Below are 21,895 nucleotides of genomic sequence, written 5' to 3' on the forward strand. Positions count from 1 at the left end.
GTCTTACAGGAAGGGTTTCTCTTGTTTAGACATTCGAGGAAGGAACAGCCGGCCCCCCCATTAAGACTCCCAGGGAATCGTTTGGAGGTCGCCTTGAGAAACGGCATGTGGAACCGTATTCGCGCTGCTTTCTCAAGTTTGTACAACTTCTTTCCGACAGCTTCCTCTCAGGATGGTGTTTCAGAAGATATTATGACAGAAAATACTGCGAAACCACGACGACGTTGTTTTTCCGTGGGAAGGAGCTCAGCTGTCGAGGGACATCGAAACCCACATGGCACCAGTGTCAGTGCTTATTGAAAGAAGATTCTAGAAGGTATCGTAAATCAGAGATTACTGTGTCGTTCCTACCCTCACTCGAAATGAGTACCGGAGATCGGGGACGATGAACTCAGTGTGACTCCCAGTAGCCTCAAGAAATGCCAAGAAAGCAAGCTGCTTTGAATGCTTGAAATATCGTTTACCCGGCCACTGTACATGGCACATATTAGCGGAATCTGATCATTTGGTGCAGGTTGTTGAAACTCAATTTGAGGAGAGCTGCCTTCCACAGCAGATCGTGGGGGACCGGAGTTTCCGCATTTGTTCATGGAGATGACAGCGGTGACGCTAGGAATCATTCGACTGGGTTCGCTCGTTGTATGGTAAACTAATAGTACGAACAAAAGGAACAGCTTCCAGTGAAGGCCGTTTCTCGTGGCTGCCACGCGTTACACAACTACATGGTATAATAATGTCTCTGGGAAGTACAACACTGTCGTTTGGCTGCATGGTTGCATTCCATAGAACATGGATAGCGTTGTCTCCTCACCTTTGCGGAAAGCTGCTGAGTTCCCTCGCGGAATCGCTTTGATTTCCTTGTTTTTCCTGAACCGCTGCCACTTTCAGAGCTGAATAGGGAAACTACACTTGTAAGTAGCGTGGGCGCATTGAGTTTTTCCGTCTGTGCACAAAATCACTGTCAGAGCCTGATAAAAAAGCGTCGCGGAAAACAGACGTAATTAAACCTTCCATGCCTTCAAGCCGCTTTCGCGCCGAGGCACTGCGAACAATGAGGCAGCAGCTAGGCACGATGCCCTCTTTCCAGCTGCTGCCCACCTCTTTCTTTTTCATCAGTGGTGGACATTACAAGTATCCTCACTTCTATCATTCACTTCCGTCTGAAAAATGTGACGCTTTTCGGCATCGCTGCCACCGAGGAACCTCTCGCCGCCAGCCACACACATCGTCGCAAGCATGTCAACCATCATGTTTTCGTCTAACATGTTATTTTCGAAAAGCAGCCGGCACTTTTCAAGGACCAGTTCCCCTTCTCCTACTCTTTCTCGTCAGAAAATGAACTTAAGCAGGCTGAGCGGATGTTTCGCGGAATTACCTTGATCACGTTTCGTACGCCGCCTGCCTCTCCTTTCTACTGCTTCGATTGATCGCAGTGACTCATGCATTTGCCAGCACTCTTACCAAAATGGAAATGCTGGAGAGCCGTGATGTGGTAAGACACTAAGCTGACAGAAGAAGGAACGGTGGAGACGAGACCGATGCGAAGGTTTGGCAACTTTGCTTTTGTTTATGAATTACTACCACTTAATATCCTGCTCGCCTTCAATGAACTGATGAAGAGTTGAGCAATACGTTCGGGTTCCTCACCAATACACGAAGCAGACTTTCTGTGCTGACTAAGCACCAATTTTTTCACCAGCCTCCTCGTTTCTTTCAAGCATCTTGGGGGTCCAGCCGTGGCAACCGCCAAGTCTATACCTATATCGTGACGGTGAGACTGGTTTCTCGCTCGGCCCATGATAACGATATTTTGGCATCTTCTCTTCATACGATACGCCTCTCGCATGTCTCCTCATGAGCGGGGGAAACGAAATTTGCGCATGCCTTCAGGATCGAAGCCATTGTCACCCTAGTTTCGACGCTCAAATGGTCTGTCTTTTCTTGAGCAGTATGGTGAAGCTTCACAGGTATACACAAGCCTTTTTGGACTCCACTCCCCTGTCTTCCAATCATGTACTTTTTTTCATTCATGTTGTAGATCCCTCGAACCGACTTTCTCGCAGGCAGGTTTTTCAAATAACCGCTTGACACCACTTTGCCTAATGCAGTCAACATGACAGTCATGAAGAGCAAGACATAGATGCGACAAGCAATGGCATTCAAGATCTCAACCAGTAGCCCAACTCGACCGATTTACACATTTTGTGGGCTTCTCAGGAAGCTTGAAACACTTGCGTAGAAGCCGGTGTGTAACCCTGCCGAGGTATGGCGCAGAACCGTGTAGAGGTGTAGTTGCAGAATGTCTAGCCACCGACTTTTCGTATAAGGTGTGCGCGTCTCCTGCTGACCGGCGCTGTTCTCGATCAGGCCACCGAACCAACCTCCGTCCCTGGGAATTGTTGAGATCGCGGGTATTTTTTCCGTCAAAGAGACAGTACTTTTGCAAAGAAGCATTCTCCAATCTGTGCTCCTGAGCTCTTCGGTCGGAGAAGCAGTTCACTAGCATTGCTGTTGCGTTTCGCCTCCTCGCGTTGTCGCGACAGGGTTAGGAAACGCTCTCACCGTCCATATCGTGTAACTGAGAAATCCGCTGCGCACAGCCTCCTCGCGAAAGAGACCAAAGTTCGCGCGCGAAAGGCTTTGCTTTTGGTTGCAGAAATGAGAGGACGGAGCTTTTTTTCCCGAAGACAGTGCTGCCTCTACACTCTTACCACGGTATCTCTCAAGACCTGGCTCAATCTGTCGGGTTTGTTGGCCCGCGGATCGGTGGCTTCCTGGGATTGTGGCTGCACCTGAAGGTTTGTGACTGGCTGATTTTCCCGTCGTAATCCGTCACACACCTCATTTCGTTCTTTCTCTCCGTGTGTCTGTCATGGCTGGCGAAGATTCCGCCAGCTCGTCTGGGTCACCCCCGGACTCTTCCAGTCCTGCTACGAAGGCAGAACATGCAGAAGCGGGACCCAACGCTACGCAGGCACCGTCCCGGTCGCCAAAACTCACCCGAGCGACGCTACTATCTATTCCTGCTGTTCCAATTCTGGTTTTAGTTGCCGCGATTTGGCTCGCGTACGTAAACCACGTCGCGCTTCCCGCCCCAGCCCCTTCGTCGGTTCTGCCGTCCGAGTTTTCCGAAGGCAGAGTGCGATCCTTTCTGAATGCGTTCACCTCGGGTGTACGTACACTCGGCAGCTGCAATAACGAGCTGTTCGCTCCGCTGCTGATGCTGCGGTACATCAAAGAAGAAATTCTGGGCTTCGGTTCTACGTCGGATGATGCCAAGAGCCACGAACGAGAGGCTTTTTCCACCGGGACGGCTCCGAATCCTGAGGCCGGCAGAAATTCCTCCACCTCTTCTGCCGTCAAACCTGTCGTCCTCCACGTTTTCCCGTATTACCTTCAGGCCACATACGGTCCTCCTGCGTCCTTTCCAGCCTTCTCCGCAAACAGGAAACCGCCGTCGCACGCAGAAGGTGCGCCTCCACGGGTGTATCCGCCAGCGCTTGTCTCGTCCCTCACTCTTTGCTCCGTTACGCTCGAGGCGGCTGCGCCAGAGTCCTCCGACCGCGAAACGATCTCAGCCGAACTGATCGCGCGCCTGTCCGCTCTCGAGGTTCCGCTGTGCTCGTCCCAAGCGGAATCCCGTCGCGTGTGCGAAGGCGCGAGCGGGTCGACCGAATCGGACCAAAAAGTGCCGGGGGAACATCGAAATCGTAATGGCGTGCCCGTCGCCACAGTTGACGCAGAGGCCCTGCATCTGGAGGATCGAGCGTCACCAGCTTCGCTCCGTGCGTTTGTTGAGACAGCCGTCGACGCGTACGACGAGGCAATCCAGACGAGGCTGTCTGCGTTCTTCCAAAGTGATTCGGCAACTCCTTCAGACCTTGAGAGAGTCCGAGGAGCTCTGTACCCGCCGTCGACGGTGCCTGGCCCTGTTTCCTTGCCTCCTGATGGGTCCGCAGCCTCCTCCAGTGTATGGTGGCCAGGTACGATGCACCTCCGGCGCCGCTGCTTCAAAATCATGCGCTACCTGGTAGCGTCTGCTGAGGCAGCAAATATTCTGAGAGCAGGGAGACAGGAACCGATGTACGAGGAGGCACTGAAGAGCCTCCTCGTCGTTGACGTCTCCTCCAGCTCCGCGTTCACGGGAGGGAATTTCAACTGGAGAGACGGCCGACACGCGCTGTACTCGGGCCTGTACAACCTCGCACTCCGCATTCAACCCTTGGGCGTCATGGAAGCCGAAAGAAATCGAGAGCAAAGTGCTCTCCTGCTCTCTGCCCACTCAGACAGCGCCAGTGGATCTCCGGGCGGGAGCGACGACGCGGCAATGGTCGCGACGATCTTTGAAGTTGCCAGAAACGTGGTGTACAGCCACCTCGGGACTGCGGAGAAGACGCTCAAGCGGAGTGCGAGGCCGGAAAGGGCCACCGAAAAGACAGAGAAAGCAGAAGGAAGCGAACAGAAACTGTGGAAACTCGAGGCTCCCTTGCTTATTGACATCAATGGTTAGTATGAGGAAAACACGAAGATTGAGCCGATCAGGCGGGGGGAGGGCACGAAGAAGAAATGAGGGACAGAGAATGAAGCAGGGGAAGATCGAAAGGACAGCGGGCTTTGACTCGTGTCTCCCACGTCTCACTCCACATAGCGACCCTTGTGCTTTCTTGCCATCCCCTTTTAGTCCGTCGCGTGCAGAGACACTCTGGCTTTCGCGAGTCCGTTCGTTCTGAGGGCGATTGCGGGCACACTGCCTCTAGCTGGAAGGCCGGCGCAGTCGTGTTCCCACAACTGGAAATTCGTTACTGTGTTTTCTGCCCTTGTCTTTCCGGAGATGTTTTTCTGCTCTGTTCTTGCTGGAAGTTGCCATTGTTCTCTTTTGCTCGTGTTTTTTGGGATTCTCTTTGTTCTTTTCTGTCCTCGTCTTTCTTGTTCTCTTAGGGGCGGAGGAAATCGGCCTGTTGGGGGCTCATGGCTTTGCCACACTTCATCCTTTTGCCCGTCAGATCGCCTACGCTGTCAACTTGGAGTCTGCTGGTCGTGGCGGCAAAGAGACTCTTGTTCAGGTGCGATTTTCTACCGTTTGGTCAGAGAAGGTGTCCGCTCCCATGGTCTGGATATAGGGTCTCCATTCTCCTCGTTCGCAGTGTTTTTTCATCTCTCCCCCGGCGGTTTCGCGTATTCCGTTTTCGCATTTTCATTCAGAGTGTCCTGCGACACTCTGAGCGCGGTCTTCCTTTCCTCAGAGAACACACGTCTCCTCTGCTCCTACAGGCTGTGCCCGATTGGTGTACTCGACGCAGCTCTGTGTTGATCCATATTCAGGTGGTTGCGTGCTTCGAAAGGTCTTCATGGAGGGGTTTCTGTGTATGCCGCTCATTCTCCGACTGACTACCGACAGGTCAACGCGTAAAGTGTACCGCCCAGAAACAAACTGTAAATAATCCTGCGGCTGCGAGTATACGCCCGTGCATGCGAACATGCTTGCACCCGTGCGGGTCGATGACGCGGGGGAGGGGTATGGATTTGCATTTGCAGCGGGTGCGTTTGTGTCTCATTTTTGCAGACAACTGGTCCTCACGGAACGCGCCTGGTCGCACACTACAAATCCGTTTCCGTCTCTCCTCATGCATCCTCTCTCGCCATGGATGTCGGCGACATGGGACTCTTCCCCGGCGAGACAGACATGCGGTACGACAAAGTCTTGAGATCTCCACCCCAGCTCCGTGTGCATACTTGTGCATATTTGAGTATCTTCTTACATGTCTGTGTAAGTATGCATTTATGTGTATACATATACTTGTTCTTGTATGCTGGTACATCTATGCGTATTTATGTGTATTATGCTTACATTTCTGTATCTGTCAGGGGAGCGTAGAGAGATGCGTTGCAAAACCTTTTTCAGGTCTCCACGTGCGGTTTGTGAATGAAAGTTCGAGACCAACTGACGTACTTGTGTTCACAGTGAAATGCACAGAATTTCAAGCAGATTTTCGAGCTGAGTTGCCGTGCGCAGTTATCAGAAGAAATGAGTAGTGAGGAGGTCGTCCTTTTCGGTTGCGTCCCGCCTTTCGAGCTCGTGAATTGTCTTTTGCAGTTAGCGTTGGGTTGTTTTCTGGTTTGCTCACAGTTTCCTGTTTCCTCTCTGCAACTTCTTGCTGGGGTCCGAGCACTTTTTGTGTCTCTACCAGGTGTGTGTTGCGCTCCTGTTCTTCGTCTTCATCGCTTCTTCGATCTGTTTTTCTTCCGTCCGTCTTCAGTTTATTCCAGTTTTGTTCCGTCTCTCTCCTGTCTTACAAGTACTCTCTGCTCCCTCTTTGCTCTCGTTTTCGATCCATGTCTGTCCTATCTATTCATATGTCCGTATTTGGCCGCACTCGCAGTTTCATCTCATCTGTTGTGCCTCTTTCGGCGTTCCTTTCTCGTTGTCAGAGTGTGGCGAGATGTGTTGCATGTGAAGGGCGGCATTGAGTTTGCGTGGACGACCGGCGGCTTCTTTTACCATACGAAGTTCGACAACGTCCACCGCATGCGGCCGGGGGCGATTCAGCGCGTGGGAGAGCTTGTGCTGTCTCTCTCCCGCGTTTTGACGACTGACCTGGCAGCTGAGCGGGCGCGACAAGCAGCGTTGGAGAAGGCGCGGGGGCAGAAAGGCGACACACACAGAGGGAGAAAAGGGAGGAAATCGTCGTCCGGCGCGCGAGGCGGAAGCGAAGACGAAGTCCCTGCTGTTCTGGGAAAACCGGACAGCTACACGATGCCAGGCAACGCTCTCTCAGGCGGCAGCGTTTCGAGTGAGAAGACGCGGGAAAGCCGGGCAGGGACGCTTTGGGAAAAACTTCCGGAGACGTCCTGGCCGCGTTCCTCGTCGTTTTTCGCTGATGTGTTGGGACGTTTTCTTTTCGTCTGTCCGCTGCGGTTCTTCGAGCTGCTTCTCCTCGCGGCTCTCGTTCTGCTGCGCATGCAGATCCGCCTCGAGGCCGACGTCCTCGGCCTTACGTTTTCCCTCCCACTTGTCCTGCTTGCCGTTGGCTCACTCCTTCTCTCCCTCGTTGCGCCCCTCGTCATCACGGCGCTCGCCTCGCAGCTTCTCGCCTTTCTGTCTCTTCCGCTCCTCACCTTTTGGGATTGGCGAGTCGGGACGCCTCTCTTCGGGGCCGTAGGCTTCGCCGCCTTCTTCCTCGCCTGGCACCAGTTGCTCTTTCACCGGTACGAAGAGGTGGGGAGAGACGGACGGAGACGGGTCGTAGGAGAAAAGGAAGGGAGAGGAGACGAGAGGAGAGGAAGGGGAAAGTAACGGAACACATGGAAAGAAGACAGGAAGTAGGAGAAAAGGAAAGGAGAAGAGAACAGGGTAGAAGACTGGAGAGCGAGGGAATGACGGAAAAAAGAAAGAAGCAGAAACGGACCACGGGGAAGGAAAGGGCGAAGGACAAAGGAGACAAAGAAGTCAGTGCAAGGGGAATCGGTGAGAGAAAAGACAGAGGAAACGGGTGGCAGTACGAGACTAGGAGATGACCCGAGCCGTGGACAGGGAAGGGTTCGAGGGATGTTTCGAGGGTACGAAGAGGAACTAAGAAATACAGATGCATCTATGCTTTGCACACTCGTGGAGAGAAAGGAACAGTCACAGGATGAAGAGAAGAACAATCCCGGCCTCTCGCCTCTCATTTCTTTGTCATAAGAACCAGCTGAGATCGTCAGTTTCTTCCAGGGCTTTAGACGAACGTAGCCCAACAAAAACCGAGACTGCTTCTTTTCGGGGTCCAGCGGCGGATCGTTCCTCTTCGCCTCTTTGTCTCGTGAAGTCCCCAGTTCTTCTTCTTTAAGTTCTTGCTTTCTTCTTTTCTCTCCTTGTCTTTTCCTCAGCCTGTTTAAGCGCTTCCCCGCAAGAAGGCATCCTTTCAAAGCAGAGCAAGCAGCCCTCCATGGAACGCTCGGTGTCTCTTTACTTCTTCTCGCCGTTCTGCGGTACACCGGTAAGAACGGGGAACTATCTCTTCTTCTCAGAGGCGTGTGCTGTCCCATTATCTTAGCCTTACTCATACGCGGTACCTAATTAGTTCCAGATCTACAGAAATTTTCATCTGTGCTCTGCCAACGTTTTCTGGCGATATCTACGCCACACACTCCACGACTGGTTCTCATGCTGCGCAGGATCTCTTGTCAAAAATCATTCTCAAGAGTCCCTGCTTTGCTGCTTCAGTCAAGTACCTAGCATTCGCTTTGTTGCATCGCACATCGGAATCGAAATCAACTGGATTTCGTGGAGTAGGTGGAGAGCGTGTACTAGCCGTTAAACTCAATTTTCATAAACTTCCATTTCGTTCCAGGGGGAGACCCACATGAAAGGGGGTGGGTGGCGGGGTCCTTGCTAGCTGGCATACTGCGTCGTCGCACTGCGAGCCCGCCGCCTCGACCAGAAGGCCTTAAGCTATGTTTTAGAGATTTGGAGAGCGTTTTACAGGACGTTATGTAGCGTGGTAGAGAACATTTTGGACCAGTCCATAAAGGGCGAAGTTGAAGGAGAAAGAATGTTTTCCATATGGGCATGGAGGCGTTGTGTGCGTGAGTTGGTAGGTGTCTGTGTCCTCTTGAGCGCTGCGGTCGCAAATGCGCTGCGTCACACTGTCGAGTCGCCAATTCACTCTGTTAACGTATCGGTCTTCCGCGCACTGCTACAACGCATCTACTTGTCTGTCGCAGATTTTCCGCCTGACCTCTGTGAATGCCACCATCCGACGTGGCTTTTTGAGTTTTTTAACGAAACTTGAGCAACTCCGCAGATCCGTCTCTCTTTTTGTGTTTTGTGGAATTGGGATGGGTTTTCGGTTGTTCTGTCGTAGGCGCGAGGGCTGCCTTTGTGCCCCTTGTCTTCGTCCTGCTGATCTCTGGTACTCGCTGTTCGGTTCTCGCTCTCATGGGAAGCTCGAGGAGATCGGTGACCGCGTCGCGTAGAGAGGAGGAGGCACCGCGGCGCTCGGATGCCAGCGGAACGGAGAAGGCACAAACCGGAGGACGTTCGAAGAAACCACGTGAAACTGGCCCAGGAGAAAAAGCACTCATTCTCTCGGTGGCGCACAGCGCGGTCCTCGTCCTTCCTACAGTTGCGATTTCTCAGGCATGTGACTGAGTGCAGGTTCTTCGCCGTCTTCAAGCGCGTTGATGGTTGTATTCTACGCTCGGATTACGATGATCTTATTTGCGCGTGTGCGACAAGTTAACATACCTTTTGATTTTTGTGGCAGTTATCGTTGCGTTCTGAAGTTCTGTCACCTTGTCTAAACGCGGAGGGTGATGGCGGGAAGACGACTCTCGTCGGAATCCGCGCAGAGCGTTTTTCATAGGAGGGAACCGTGCCTAGTGTGTACATATCCATGAGGAGGTCGAGCGGGACCCTCACTTCGGAGGTGCAACGGTACATAAATCGACGATTGCTAATCTGTGCGTGGATGGAGAGTTACAAGCGTCTGTGTTTCCAAGTGGATTCACATGCTTGTGCATATATGTGTACTGCACACACACACACGTATATGCAAATACAGTATGTACGGAGTAGGGAAGTAAGCGAGGGGGTAGCGTTAGTGCGGGGAAATTGTCTCTCTTAGGTAGCAGCGACGATTTTGTTTCTCTCTTTTCTTTTTAGCGCAGAGTGAGTTTTGTGTTTTTTTTCAGGTCATTCTGGATCTGGCGGAGACCATCGCAGCTGTTCTCGGTCGCGTGCATTCGGTGTGGGGCTTGGGAGACAGTTTCGGGTTCACTGTGACGGTTTTTCCACTCCTGTTTCTGTTTCCGCTGCTCGTTGCGCCGCCGCTTTTCTTCGCGCTACACCACGCCCACTCGAGAGAAGCCGTTTCTGTGCCTTCCTCTCGAGAGCTTGCAAAGCGCAGACGATCCCGGCAAAGCGTGCTGTCCCTCTGGATGGTGTTGGTCGCTGTCGGGGTCGCTTTGGCGGCTTTCGGCGTCGTGTTCTTGCACACAAACGCTCCTGAAGAGACGCTGCGCGAGGCGCTGCAATACGCGCCGCCGGGTGTCCGTCCACCGGAGAGTCTCTCGCGAACGCCATATCGCAATTTGTGGCAGAACGCTCGAGTTTACCTGGGCCAAGTTGTTTCGACGTTCCTTCCGGCAGGTGGCGAGGACCAGCTTTTCCCCTTCTCGAAGGAGACGCCGCTGCGTCTCGAAGTCCGCCTCTTCAGTCGCAAGCGCGTCCGCGGGTTCAACAGACAGATGGAAGTGGCGAACTCCGAAAACAGCTCAGAAGAAGTCGGCATTCTGCTACGGTGAGACAAGGGAGACGCTGGGCGTGAGAGACCGGGGCCCGCCCGCCTTCTATCGGGACTGCTTCATGCCGGAGTTTTAGAGTCGAAATGTCTTCCTCAGTTGGGTTTTTCTTCTCTGCTTTTGCTGCTGCCTTCGATTGTCTAAACGCTTCACACTGAGATCGATTCAGTGAACGAAGAAAGCGGGCGCTAGAGTGAGTGTGTCCAAGCTTTCCATTCGAGACTCGGCAGACCTTAGACAACCGATTTTCACCCACGTGGACGTGTTTAGTTTTGACGCGTGACTCCGTGACTTCGGCGTTTTCAATCTAACGACACAGCTCCGTTTGTTTTTCGTGTCTAGTCTTCCTCTCCATGTCGTCTTTCTTTCCCATAACGCACGACGTGGAGATTTCGACTTCATTCGACTCAGACCGGGAACCCCACCAGTTCCAGGCATACGAAGGATCGGCACATCGGCAGATCGACAGCTCTCTCTTGATTCTGTGAATGGCGGTGAGAAGCTGTTTTTTGTCGGTGGAGACCTCCGTCTGGTCAAGCTCACACGTTTTGATTTTCTCCCTCGCAGAGGCGTCAGTCCATCCGGGAACGTCTTGGACCCGACGAGCCGCGCCACGAGTCGCATACTGGAGGCGGTGCACGGAGCTTTGTCTGCGGCTTTGGCCGTCGGAGAAGAAACGGGAGAGAAGGAAGGAGGAACGGGGGAAAAGGATTTGTCGCTGGGGATGGTGAAAGAAGTGAAATTCGTGCACTTTGAAGGGATGTCGCCAAAGGAGACGCAGCAGGTGATGCTGCGCTTCCCGCAAATTCCAGTGGCGCAGAACAAGGGCCACGCCATTGCGATGCTACTCTCTTCCGAGAAAGCGAAAGGCGACAAAGAGACTACGACTCTAGCCTCACCGCAGGTCAGAAGCATGGGGTTCGTGGACATCGGCTATGCTGTAGACACATCCTACGTAGATTGCGAGTCTCGTTCGTGTTAATCACCGCGAGGCAAGCACACTCCTTAGATGCTCATATGATCCGTACCGTCATACGGGGAGTAATCGTCTTTGAGATGTGATTTTTCATAAGTTTTTCCTGGGGAGTTCTCTGAGCAAATAAGGGATCACTAAAGGCGGGGAACGCGGTGACACCAGATTAGAGAGAAAAGTTGAGGGAGGCGAAGAGCAAAAGGCAGGGACTTTCTGCAGCTCGGTGCCTCAAACACTCAATGAGATGCGCCTTGTACCCATATCCTTGACCGCCCCGATATGACAGCAAAAGCAGTGTTTCAAGATGTCTGTGTACACCCACCTTTCGTTTCGTATTTACTTTTATGTAGAGAGGAAGAGAGGAAGGGATAGGGAGACTCAAATCTCTTCACTTTTTTTATATACATAAATATATGTATATAAATGTATCTAATGAGATACCATAAGGCTGATGGGCACCCAGATCTTTCTTCCTGGATTAGATACACCCGCAAGCTTTCTCAAGACCTGACGTATTTGCACAGACGTCTGGGTTGGTGAACGAACATCTGAGGGGGGCAGCCTGCACTTCTGTCACACTCGGTTCTTCGTGCCACTGTTTTCAGCTGCTTCTACCGCCTCATGCTGGACATTCCCAGACGTCAGGGAAAGGTCCAACTGTGTCGTCCCCGATTTTCCTTCACCGAACGACAGCATATTTCTCATCGCACTACGAGTGAGTTCAGATCTTTGTTTCGAAAGCGAGTGACTCTAGGCAGACCGTCGCTACCGAGGTTGGGTGACCATCGGGAAGCGTTGCTCGTTTTCATGTCCTTGTTCGCACTTATTCTTACCATTTCATGGCGATCAACGGAACAAAGCCGTAATTGTCAGGATGTGCTTAACTCTTCAAATAGAATTATACCTACACATTTACATGTGTATACATGTATATGCATGTGTGTATATATGTATGCGTATAGCTGTGTAGGTCTGGGTCAACTTTCACGAGATGCGGAGGGGCTGTGGAGGCGGGGAAAAAGTGGAAGAGCGCCATAGTGGGCTTTCGTGGCTTTTTCAGGTAGGATGTTGATCGACTGAATTGCTGTTCTTTGTTGGGATTATTTTTCTCTTTTTCCCCCTCAGTCTTCCTAGAGATGCTTCATTCTCGTGCACAGTCGCCCAGTTGTCTCCTTGGTGACGCTTGTTCCCTGTGCTTGCATTGCAGGCACTGCGTTGTTTGTTGTTCTTGTGTTTTTCTTTTCAGTGCGTCCGCGGATGTTACCCAATGCCACATTCGCATCGGGGGAGCCTCTTTGTTTTCTTTGCTTTTGCCCGCGTCGCCGATCGTTGGCTGGAGCTTGGACAAGACGATGAACTTGGAGAGAAGCAAGAGTTGCGACTGTGTTGTGCTCACAGTTTTCGCGCCTCACCCGCCTGTCCTCGCAGAGTTTTCTCTCACCCTCAAAGGACGATCCGGGGTAAGTGCGAAGCAAGCGACGAATCGAGGACTCGCCTGTATTTGCGACGCGTACCTCAGAGTGTCCATCACCACTCGTGAGAGGACTCTTCGGCGTGGGCCGCTAAGTATGGGGCTCTAACTTCGCTGAGGCCGCAGACAATTGTCTCACACCCGAGCGTAGTGGGAATACCCGACACGAAAACATCCTGTACACATCTTAGGTGTTCCTCTTCGTGGTACTATGCTTTCGTCTCACTGCATTTCGTCCACTTTTTTCTCCAGCCCTGGTTTTAATGCCATCTGCTCGGGTCCATGTTGTCCTGCATTTTGTTTTACCAATCTGTTCTGCTCTCGTCTATTCGTTCGCTGCTTCACTCGACGAGACTAGGTTAGGTGGTCTGTGTTCGGACGCACGGACAGGATCTCTCGGTTAAGAAGCTGCCCGGGCAAATGCAGGTTTTTAGTGAGGGGTCGTGTCCTTTGTTGTTTTCTTGAATTTTACACTTTGAAGTTCCCCTTCCACACTGGTCTCCGATGTGTCGACGTTTGCCTGTGGCGTGTTCGACTCACCCCCAAGTAGTTGTAGTTTTCTGTTTTGAGCGGCATGGATATTCAGGCTTTCTGACTCATTGTAACATGTAAGTGCCCTGTTTTTCTGTACTTTCTGGTGCATTTCTTATCAGCTGACGTTCAGTTCGACGTCTTCGCTCATGGACCCTCTGGAGCCGATTGCCCGCTGCCGAGAGTCTTCTCTGTTTGAGGTCACTGCTTCCCTTGGTGCGTTTTCGTCGTCGACAGTGCCCTGTGAGGAACACCGAAAGGCTTTCGCGACTGCGAGGAGACATCGGAGAAAGGTGGGAAAAGGCAGCAGTGGCGGCGAGAAAAACGAAAGGCTGCCACACGTGCTTTTTTGGGAGGAACTGGAGAATCGCCTCCCTGAGTATGTTGCCGGAACGTACTATGCCGCTGAACACATCCAGTGGGAGGTGCCGCCGCCGCCTTTTGAGGGACGGTTCACCGGGGGTGGGCGTGAATAGTCTTAACCAAACGAGAAAAGATGGATGTGTTTTCCCGTCGAAGCAAAGAAAAAAACGCCTGACCGTTCCTCCGGTTGTGCCGAAGACCAGGCTATGTATATTTTCTTGTTAACATTTACGCATGAAGTTCACGTGTAGACAGGTAGGTCGGCTGTGCGTGTAGACTGGGTCGTCTGGTACGCGTATGCTAAACCGGCTTCAACGCACCGTTGCGAGTGTACTTGCTTTCACGCATGTTTGTGTGTCCGTACGCGTATTGACTTTGATTTCAAACACATGTAGTAGGGAGAGAGATGATTGGCGGCTAGACATGTGTTGCTGGTATGTCGCGCCGTAAACGTGGCGGTGTGTCTGTGCATGCCTGGCCACCCTGCGCAAGATCCCACTCCCATTCTGTTCAATCGGCTCGTTTGTGTACCGGACAGAAGGTGGGGAGCGGATCACGCGTGGTGGGCAATCGTCTGCAAGACGAATGTCGTGTTTTCCTCGCCGTGAACTACAAACTCTTCTGTAATCCCTGGAAAAAAACGGATGAGATACTGGACAGACAGAGGGTACGAGGAAGTGATGTGGCGGAAATGAAGAGAAGAGACTAGGCAGAGTCCTACACAAACATCTTGATCGCTTTAACCATTCGGTGTGTGCCGGTGCTCGATCCAGAACAGACGAACCATAGCAACACAGTCTTCCGTAACTCACACGGCAAACGATAGTGACACTGACAGAGGAAACAGTAATAGAAAGAGATTGTTAAGTCCAGCGGTTCTCGATACAGGCGCAAAATTGCAGCGCGCGAGGGACACCACTTGCAGGATGCACGCCAACGGATAGCACCCTTGGCAACATCCCTGAATTTGGTAATTGTAGTTCGCCAGCGCAATTAGATCAGGACCAGGGATGACTATTGCATCTTAAGTTTAATGAGTAGCGTTTCTGCATGCACGCACGGTAATAGAATGTCATTTGCACCTCCACAACCTTCGATCAAGAATTGTCCCGGGTGTGGAGAGAATGTTGGGGAGAGTGCACTCCAAGGACGGGCGTTTTCAATGGCGTACTGACGGTACGCGTGTGCTTAAAATTGCGTGTCCTTGTGTATAGCGGGTTTCTGCCGCATCCGCCTCCCACTTAGTAAGCGAAATGCATCACCTTCCGCATCTGTAAACGCGAAGACGAATTAGCTTTCTACGGTAGCTACCGGCTCGACTGCGGGGACGCCTGACCATCACAAAGAGGGGCAGCCGGTTAACGAGACAAAGGACAACAACTCCCTCAATCGTGACAAGGATATCTTCGCTTTCCTAAAGGACTAAGACCCTCACGGAAACGGTGGCATTCATGGGAAACACTGCAGGGAGTGAAAGTGGCAGAGATATCTGTGAACTGGTCCACGGCTGCTCGTGCTCCTTTGAGTGTCCAGAACCGTGGATTGTTGCCAATGAAAAACGTTACAAGTTTGCTCCTCTAACCACATTTCGGCTGTATGTAATCAAACAGTTCTCAGTTCCAGGCAGAAAACAGTCCTTAGGTGGCAGGTCATCGCAGAAGCGACATCTGCTTGTGAAACATTGATGCACACTCGCAGGATCGCTGAAGACGACAGGCAGCACAGGATTGAACAAGAAAGATGAGCCTAGACTGCCTCGAGCAGATCCCGGAAGCACTCTCTTCTTTGCTTACAACTTCAAGATGACCCAGATCAAACAATGCTTTTGAATTGCTCCGACATTTGTCAAAACGATGACACACCCAATTCTTGCGTCGTAGTATGACTACCATAGTTCGTCGGACACTGGAAACTTCAGCAGAAGTCTGGATTGGTGACTGGTGACGATGTTCCGCTTTCTTGTTTCCATCGTGTTCTTCTTCGGTCTGATCATGCTTACAAATTCAGAATCTCCCGGATAATCACCACATACCTGAATTCGAGTGAGCACGTGTGCAGGGGCAGTGAAGCCAGAGCATTTCTGAGTACGTATACTTTAACATCTTCTCATGCCATAGTGGAAAGCCTCCAGTAGGAGAGGTAATTCATTGTATTTCAGAGGACTCTACACACTGATGGATCGCGACGCACGAGGTTCAGGTGGAACTCTTTACAGCAGATGTTAAGCGTAGGGCAGCACGCGCTACCGCACTGCATTGCTAGACTGACTTTTCATAGCAGGAAGGCCCTTTACTGCTTTTCCAATCAGTACGATTAAGTGTAGACACGAACGGGCTTGAGCGTGCCTTTTTTCCTTGCCTTTCCCCTCAATAAGCAACCTAATTTTCTGTGTACAACCCACGATAGAAGAAGCAGTGGCAGTACCACATCCTAGTGCAGCGCTGAGGCTTTGAGTACGGTTGTCCCCGCGCGACGTATACATCATCTGACAAGACTTCTGGTCTTGCTTTTATTTTCTTTTGCAAACAACTGGGACCTCCTAAGGAAATAGGGGCTGCTCATTAGAGAACATCAGTCTTCTTCTATGTACTGAATAACACAAATGCACTCCTTGCCTCCCTGTTAGAAGACACCGGCAAGCGGCGGACGCCTGCGCATGCTCAGGCACCATACTGGCATTCGTCTCTCGACCTCTCTCCCCCATTTCTCTTCCTTGCGTGATATCTCGCACATTCCTCGCTTCTCTGCTTCTCTGTCTTCCCTTTCCGTCTGTCGTGGTGTTTGCTTCTCACGCTTCCCGTGAGCGTCGCCGACCCTTTTTCATCGTTTGTGACGCATGCGCATCCGCTGGTCTTTAACCCAACCATGTACTGTCTTTTGTCTCGTTTGCATACCGCATTTTGAAGTTTGCTCTCAGAGTGTTCTGGAATAATTCACATCTCTCATCTGCTGGCCAGTGTAACCTCAACTCCCGCCGAAACCCTGGTAAACGAAACTCGTAACAGTCGGCGGGTAAGCGGCCGCGTTCCGTGTCACGGACGGCGCGTTTGTCTGGTTTCGCGTGGAGGGTCCAGGACTCATCTTTTTTTCGAGCGACAGGCGAAACAATTCGCGTCCCTTTTTTTTCTTTCATCGAAAAGCTCGCCTTGCTGGTCTTCCCCAGCTTGCTCGTGGTCAGCCGTCCACTGGATCGTGTGCAACCGTTTTGCATCGTTTCGAACTTCCTCCCACCGTTGTTAAAAAACAACTGGACATGCCTTCCATAGTGAAACCCATCTACTCGAGCGTTTGCCGAAGCGGAAAGAAAGAAAGCCCTGCTGGAAGAGGCGCGTACTGGCTGCAAATTATCTTTGTCTTTGGCAGCTGACTGCGGGGAGTACCCCCATTGTTGCAGATACCTGTAAAAAAGGGAATGACTGGCCAGTGCCGTTCACGCTGACTCCAATCAACGGACGTGTTCGGTCGGCACATTGCAAAGCGGATGGAGGTGTTTAAGAGAACTGGACTCGGCCTGCAGATGTTCATAGTCGAGATCCCGAACCTGACACGACCTCGGACACCCCCAGAGCGACGAAAATCTCTCCGCACATATCGCCGCTGGAAAGGAAGCGACATTTTTGCTTCGGCTATGTTCTACGCGTAACATGTGGACGATCGCTATCACGCGCAGTAAAAATGGCCTAGGCACAACGCGAAAGTCGCCTTTCCAAAATCGCTTTTCCTGCGTGTCGCCGGGTAGGGGACAGGCGCGTCACTGAGGCGCTTTGTTTTTGTCTAGACTTCGCACGAGATAACCGACATAACATCTTATCTGTGCAGCTGCTACGGCACACAAAGGCGCCGACTGCTTTCGAAAGAGGAAGCGAAAAGCGGCAGGTGCCGTTTACCACTCTCCCACGCTGAGACGTCCGCTTCGCCTATGCGTTCCCTTCAACGCGGGAGCTGTTTGCCCTTTCAAAAAAAGAAAGAAGAGAGGCTTGTTCGGCTCTCGATGTCGAGGCACTCTGACGTCTCTTTACCGTGACTGTTCCAGAGTGTGCGTGGCCTTCTCTGTCTCGGTCAGCATGAAGGGCAATAGCGAGGATGTGCCGCCGTCTCGGCCTTCCGCTTCCCCGTCGTCGGCAGACCCGACTGAGCGGCGTCCTTTGTTTCCGCCTTCTTCGCTCCCTTCATCTCTCGGGACTTCTTGCTTCCCCTTCCTCTCATGCGCTCCTGCTGGTCCTGCGTGCGTGTCGCCGCCCTCGCAGCCTCCTGCGTGGCCAGGCGCGCATGCCTTCTCCTTCCTTCCGTTTCCTGTCTCCTCCCCTTCCGCGCCGGTGGGCGGCTTCCGGCCCTTCCCGGCGCAGCCGCTGTGGCCCGCCGGGCCTGACAGCGCCCCCCGAGGGCCTGTATCCGCTCCTCTTCCGTGTGCTTCTCCAATCTACTTTCCGCCTCCCCTCATTTGTCCGCCTTCTGTCGTTCCTGTCGTCGGCGTCAATCCCCCCGTGGGCCCTCTGTCTCCACTGCTTCGTCAGGAGGTTCCCGAGGCCACCCATGCCGCAGAAGGAGAAGCCCGGAGCCGTGGAGACGCGCTAGCGGGCGGCAGCGTCCGAGCTGAGGAACCCGGCGCGCGAGAAGACGCAGGCCACGTGCCAGCTGAACACGAAGAAGGCGGGACGCCCGGTGAAGCAGAGAAACCGGCTAATGAGGGTGGAAGCCTCGAGGAGGGCCTACAGAGAGACAGTGACCCTTCAAAAGACACCATTCGGTTTGTGCCGCTCGATCAAGTTTTCCCCAGTCCAGAGGAGCAAGCGTCGTACGCGTCGGCAATGGCCAGCGTGTACGCGGGACAGCTGGACGTCTGGTACTGGTACAGTCGCCAGCTGTCAATGCAGCTGGATCTTCTGCGGCTCTCGTCGACAACCGCATCTTCGCAGCCTCTCGGCTTTCTCTCGGGATTGTCTCCCGACGGAAACGACGTTCTCCTGACTCCGAACGGGCTTCTCGCCGAAGGGTTCGCGTCGCCTCTGTCCTCGCCCCTCACGCCCCACGGGGGCGCTCTGCGACCGGAGGAGACACCTGCCTCCCCCAGCCCCATCGACACCAACACAGGGAGCCGCTTGGGCGGCGTCGGCGCCGTTTTCCGGCTCTGCGGCCTCGAGTTCTGTTTCGGACGCAACCATGGAGCTCAAGGAGCCGGTGCGAACTCGCTGGGGCTCCACAACCCGGACGCCCTCGGCTACTCGGTCGCAGACAACTTTCGCGGCAATGCTGCTTCAGCCGCCAGTGGACAGGAAGTGCGCGTGAGTGTTCTTTTCTCGAAATCAGGGAAAGGAAGCCCTGGGACGCTGTCGTGCACTGCTGTGACCCCCCAGTCATGTGGTTTCTTGAGTTTCTTCTGTGATCTAGTGAAAGGAATGCTGTCCCGTTGTCGGCATCTTGCGCGAGCGGGAGCACGGCCGCAATTCGCGACTCCGATCTGGTACTATCCCCCCTTAACAACTGAGGAGTCCCCGTTGCGTTTTTCTCTTGCGCATTGCGTTTTGGGTCGTCTGCCTTCGTCTAATGTGCCCTCTAGGTCTGCTACATAAATTATTTCTGTTCTGCGTTTGTGCGAGCAGGCATCAGGCCCTGCGCCGCCTCCAGCTTCCGGGTCGCCCAGCCACCGCCCCGGCACCGATGGTGAGGCAGAGGCCGAAGTGCCAGGCGAGGCGGGCGGCCGCATCAACAATGCGTGGGATCAGTACAACATTGGCGTGTTTGTAAAATTGCTGCTGCTGCTCTTTCTCTTCGACGCCGGCAGAGAGGTGTACATTGTCACACTTCTTTTTCTTCTCATGCACGTCAACGGCTTCTTCGACCCCCTCATCACGTGGATGCGACAAAACAGTCACACTCAGCCGCTCGAAGTGGTAAGAGCGTTGTCGCCGTCTTCTCGTTATTCCTGCATGCGTCCGGATTCCAGGGAAGTTCGCATGTCAAAGAAGCGCGTCAGTGCAAAGAAAAATGCTCCGAAAATGGTGTTTGTAGCCGTGTACATCGTAGATTTGCCTCCTTCGAAGGGGAAGACGATGCTGGCGACATGAGCCTAATGGACATTTCTTGTTGTGTGGTCCCTCTGATTTAGACTCTCGCGAGGCTACGCCACCGCCGAGAACGGCGCCCCCTTCAGCTCCTCCAGCGCCAGCAACGAGAGCTGCGGACGTCAACTGACATGCGCCGCCAAGAAAGTACGCGTTTGTTGTGTTTTGACAAAGTCCAGACTTGTCTATGCGCATGCAGTGAAGCCTCAATCCGTCTGCGCTCGTTTCTACAGACTGGGGTAGCTCTGGAGAGAGAGACGAGACCTTAGGGAACTTAGTCGCACGTTCTACATGCCAAAGAAGAGAAAAGGACAGCGCAGATTCGCCCGCAGTTCCCAGTGTATGGTGCCTCGGCCATTGCTTTCCGTTTGCTTCACGGAAGCACTGCTTCGGGATGCAAGCGCCATGCAGATGTGGCGCCTTTTTCTCTACAGGAGGTATTGCTGCGACGGATGAAACCAGGAGCTCTGAAGCTGAGTCCGGAGCTTCAGCTTCTTCCTCTTCTTCGATGTCATCTTCAGTCTCTTTCGCTCCCTCCACCTCAACAGAAGCCGAGGCGCCCGGTCTTCGGCGTCGGGTGCTGTCGCGCGAGGGCGACAGGGACGAAAGACGTGAGGGAAGAGAAGGGCACGAGAGAGAGCGTGAACAAGAGGAAGGCAGAGACAGAGAGCGAGAAGCGTTTGGGCGGCCCACATATCTTCAGCGCGTGCTCTATCAAGGCGTTGTCATGTTTTTCCTCACTTTCCTTCCGTGGTGGAATCCCGACCCAATCTACCTCGTCCAAGATGACGAGGAGGACGAAGTAGACTGGCCCGTGAATCAGGCGCAGTCGGGGGCTGAAGAAGAAGACGCAGCGTTTGCGGAGCGAGTTGACCACGAGTGAGGCCTAGTCTGTTTTTTGAGTGCTGCTTCTCTTGACGGTGAATTCATACGAAGAGTCTGGCCTCGCCGACTGAATACAGAAGATGACGGTGACTTTACCTACAGTTTTCTTTGTCATGGAATCATTCTAGCCGAGTTGGCGAGGCGAAAACGAAGAGCGGATGGCCCCTCAAAAGTCGGGTGGAGAAGGGGATAGCGAAGCTGAGAGTGGCGGGCGCAGGAGACAGAGGGATCTGTGTTTTTTTTTCAATCGTCGGCGAACAGGTGTGAGGTTGACCAACTGTGGGCAGAAACAGGTTTGTATCCTCTTTTTCCCGTTTCGAGTTCGACGACGCAACTTGCAGTGGAGCCGTATCGAAAGTCACACGCAGAGGTACGATATATGTGAACTGAAGAGGCTTGTTCCGCTTGTTCTGTTCCGTTCTTTCCCTCCTTCGGACTTCTTTTCCTGGAAGAACACAAGTCCTTTAGAAGAGACACAGGCGGATTCAGCTTTAAGGGAGAAAATATCATGGGACGTGAGTCGATTTTGTTTGTTCATTCACTGTCTTTTGTGGGAAGAGACGACGGAAGAAAAGGAGACAGACAAAGTGGGGATGTGGAAGAAGCGACTAGCCACTCTACTATAGGGTGGAGAACGGACGGGAGGGACAGGAGTAGCGCGTCACCTTGACCTTCCTGCAATTTTATCAGGCTGACGTTAGTCTCCTTTACAATTTGTCGTCTTCCTTCTTTTTCCTTATTCATCTTTCGGCGTTCTTCTGACATGGTCTCAAGCGCCTCTCCCGCAAATCGTCACTTTTCGGGGACTACACAGAAACAGCAACAAACGCGTTTCGAGTATCTCGTTCGTTTTTTTATGTGTCTCTCTCCTCATGTTTCCCTTCGTGTTCACGAAATCACAATTATGACCACCACTGCAGCCAACTTGGTGCGTCTCTCCTGCGCACCACCCAGTACTAAAAGGAGAGTCCTTTACACAGTTGCCACCGAGTGTGGCTGAGGCAGGGACAACAACACGAAGATTTGAATGTAGCGTGAGAGAGTGGCCGGGGCAGTTGCTGAACTCTGGAAGTAGCAGTTAGTCGGTGCAACGAGCGTAAGATCACAATGGCAATAGTAGAGCTGTGGAAGTCACGCGGATGACACTCATCTCACTTCCTCTACAGATCGTATAGTCACGGCAACGTTGCACTGTCGGTTCACCCGCTCGATACCATTGCTGGTGACAAGATTTTCTTGAATCCCGGAAGTCTTGAATGCCGCTTGTCTTGTGAGTATGCTGTCCATACTGCCACTAGGAAAAAGGGGTTTCAGAACGGGTCTTTGTTT

The 21,895-nt window shown here is 52.8% G+C and overlaps 2 protein-coding genes across 2 annotated transcripts; both read left to right on the forward strand.

The window, feature by feature from the left end:
* The first annotated feature begins 2,447 nt into the window (after positions 1 to 2,447).
* TGME49_225850 (peptidase, M28 family protein) lies at positions 2,448 to 14,254 on the forward strand. The gene is made up of 11 exons (XM_002366207.2): positions 2,448 to 4,505; positions 4,939 to 5,063; positions 5,564 to 5,688; positions 6,430 to 7,206; positions 7,867 to 7,976; positions 8,844 to 9,118; positions 9,673 to 10,280; positions 10,849 to 11,185; positions 11,860 to 11,969; positions 12,501 to 12,714; positions 13,379 to 14,254. The coding sequence occupies exons 1-11, from the start codon at positions 2,873 to 2,875 to the stop codon at positions 13,730 to 13,732; spliced, it is 4,668 nt and encodes a 1,555-aa protein (XP_002366248.1). The 5' UTR covers positions 2,448 to 2,872; the 3' UTR covers positions 13,733 to 14,254.
* Positions 14,255 to 16,342: 2,088 nt separating this feature from the next.
* TGME49_225840 (hypothetical protein) lies at positions 16,343 to 21,484 on the forward strand. The gene is made up of 4 exons (XM_002366206.2): positions 16,343 to 18,901; positions 19,220 to 19,510; positions 19,726 to 19,828; positions 20,116 to 21,484. The coding sequence occupies exons 1-4, from the start codon at positions 17,684 to 17,686 to the stop codon at positions 20,562 to 20,564; spliced, it is 2,061 nt and encodes a 686-aa protein (XP_002366247.1). The 5' UTR covers positions 16,343 to 17,683; the 3' UTR covers positions 20,565 to 21,484.
* The last annotated feature ends 411 nt before the right edge of the window (positions 21,485 to 21,895 follow it).

The sequence above is a fragment of the Toxoplasma gondii genome, chromosome X (genome assembly GCF_000006565.2).
Source record: "Toxoplasma gondii ME49 chromosome X, whole genome shotgun sequence".
Classification (NCBI taxonomy): domain Eukaryota; phylum Apicomplexa; class Conoidasida; order Eucoccidiorida; family Sarcocystidae; genus Toxoplasma; species Toxoplasma gondii.

Bases quoted from the DNA above. Each gene is read 5' to 3' on its own strand.
- TGME49_225850 (XM_002366207.2), top strand. From the start codon at position 2,873: ATGGCTGGCGAAGATTCCGCCAGCTCGTCTGGGTCACCCCCGGACTCT. The intron at 4,506-4,938 runs GTTAGTATGAGG...TTGTTCTCTTAG, and splicing joins CTTGCTTATTGACATCAATG to GGGCGGAGGAAATCGGCCTG. The intron at 11,970-12,500 runs GTGAGTTCAGAT...TTTTCTTTTCAG, and splicing joins TATTTCTCATCGCACTACGA to TGCGTCCGCGGATGTTACCC.
- TGME49_225840 (XM_002366206.2), top strand. From the start codon at position 17,684: ATGAAGGGCAATAGCGAGGATGTGCCGCCGTCTCGGCCTTCCGCTTCC. The intron at 18,902-19,219 runs GTGAGTGTTCTT...TTGTGCGAGCAG, and splicing joins CCAGTGGACAGGAAGTGCGC to GCATCAGGCCCTGCGCCGCC. The intron at 19,829-20,115 runs GTACGCGTTTGT...TTTTCTCTACAG, and splicing joins TGACATGCGCCGCCAAGAAA to GAGGTATTGCTGCGACGGAT.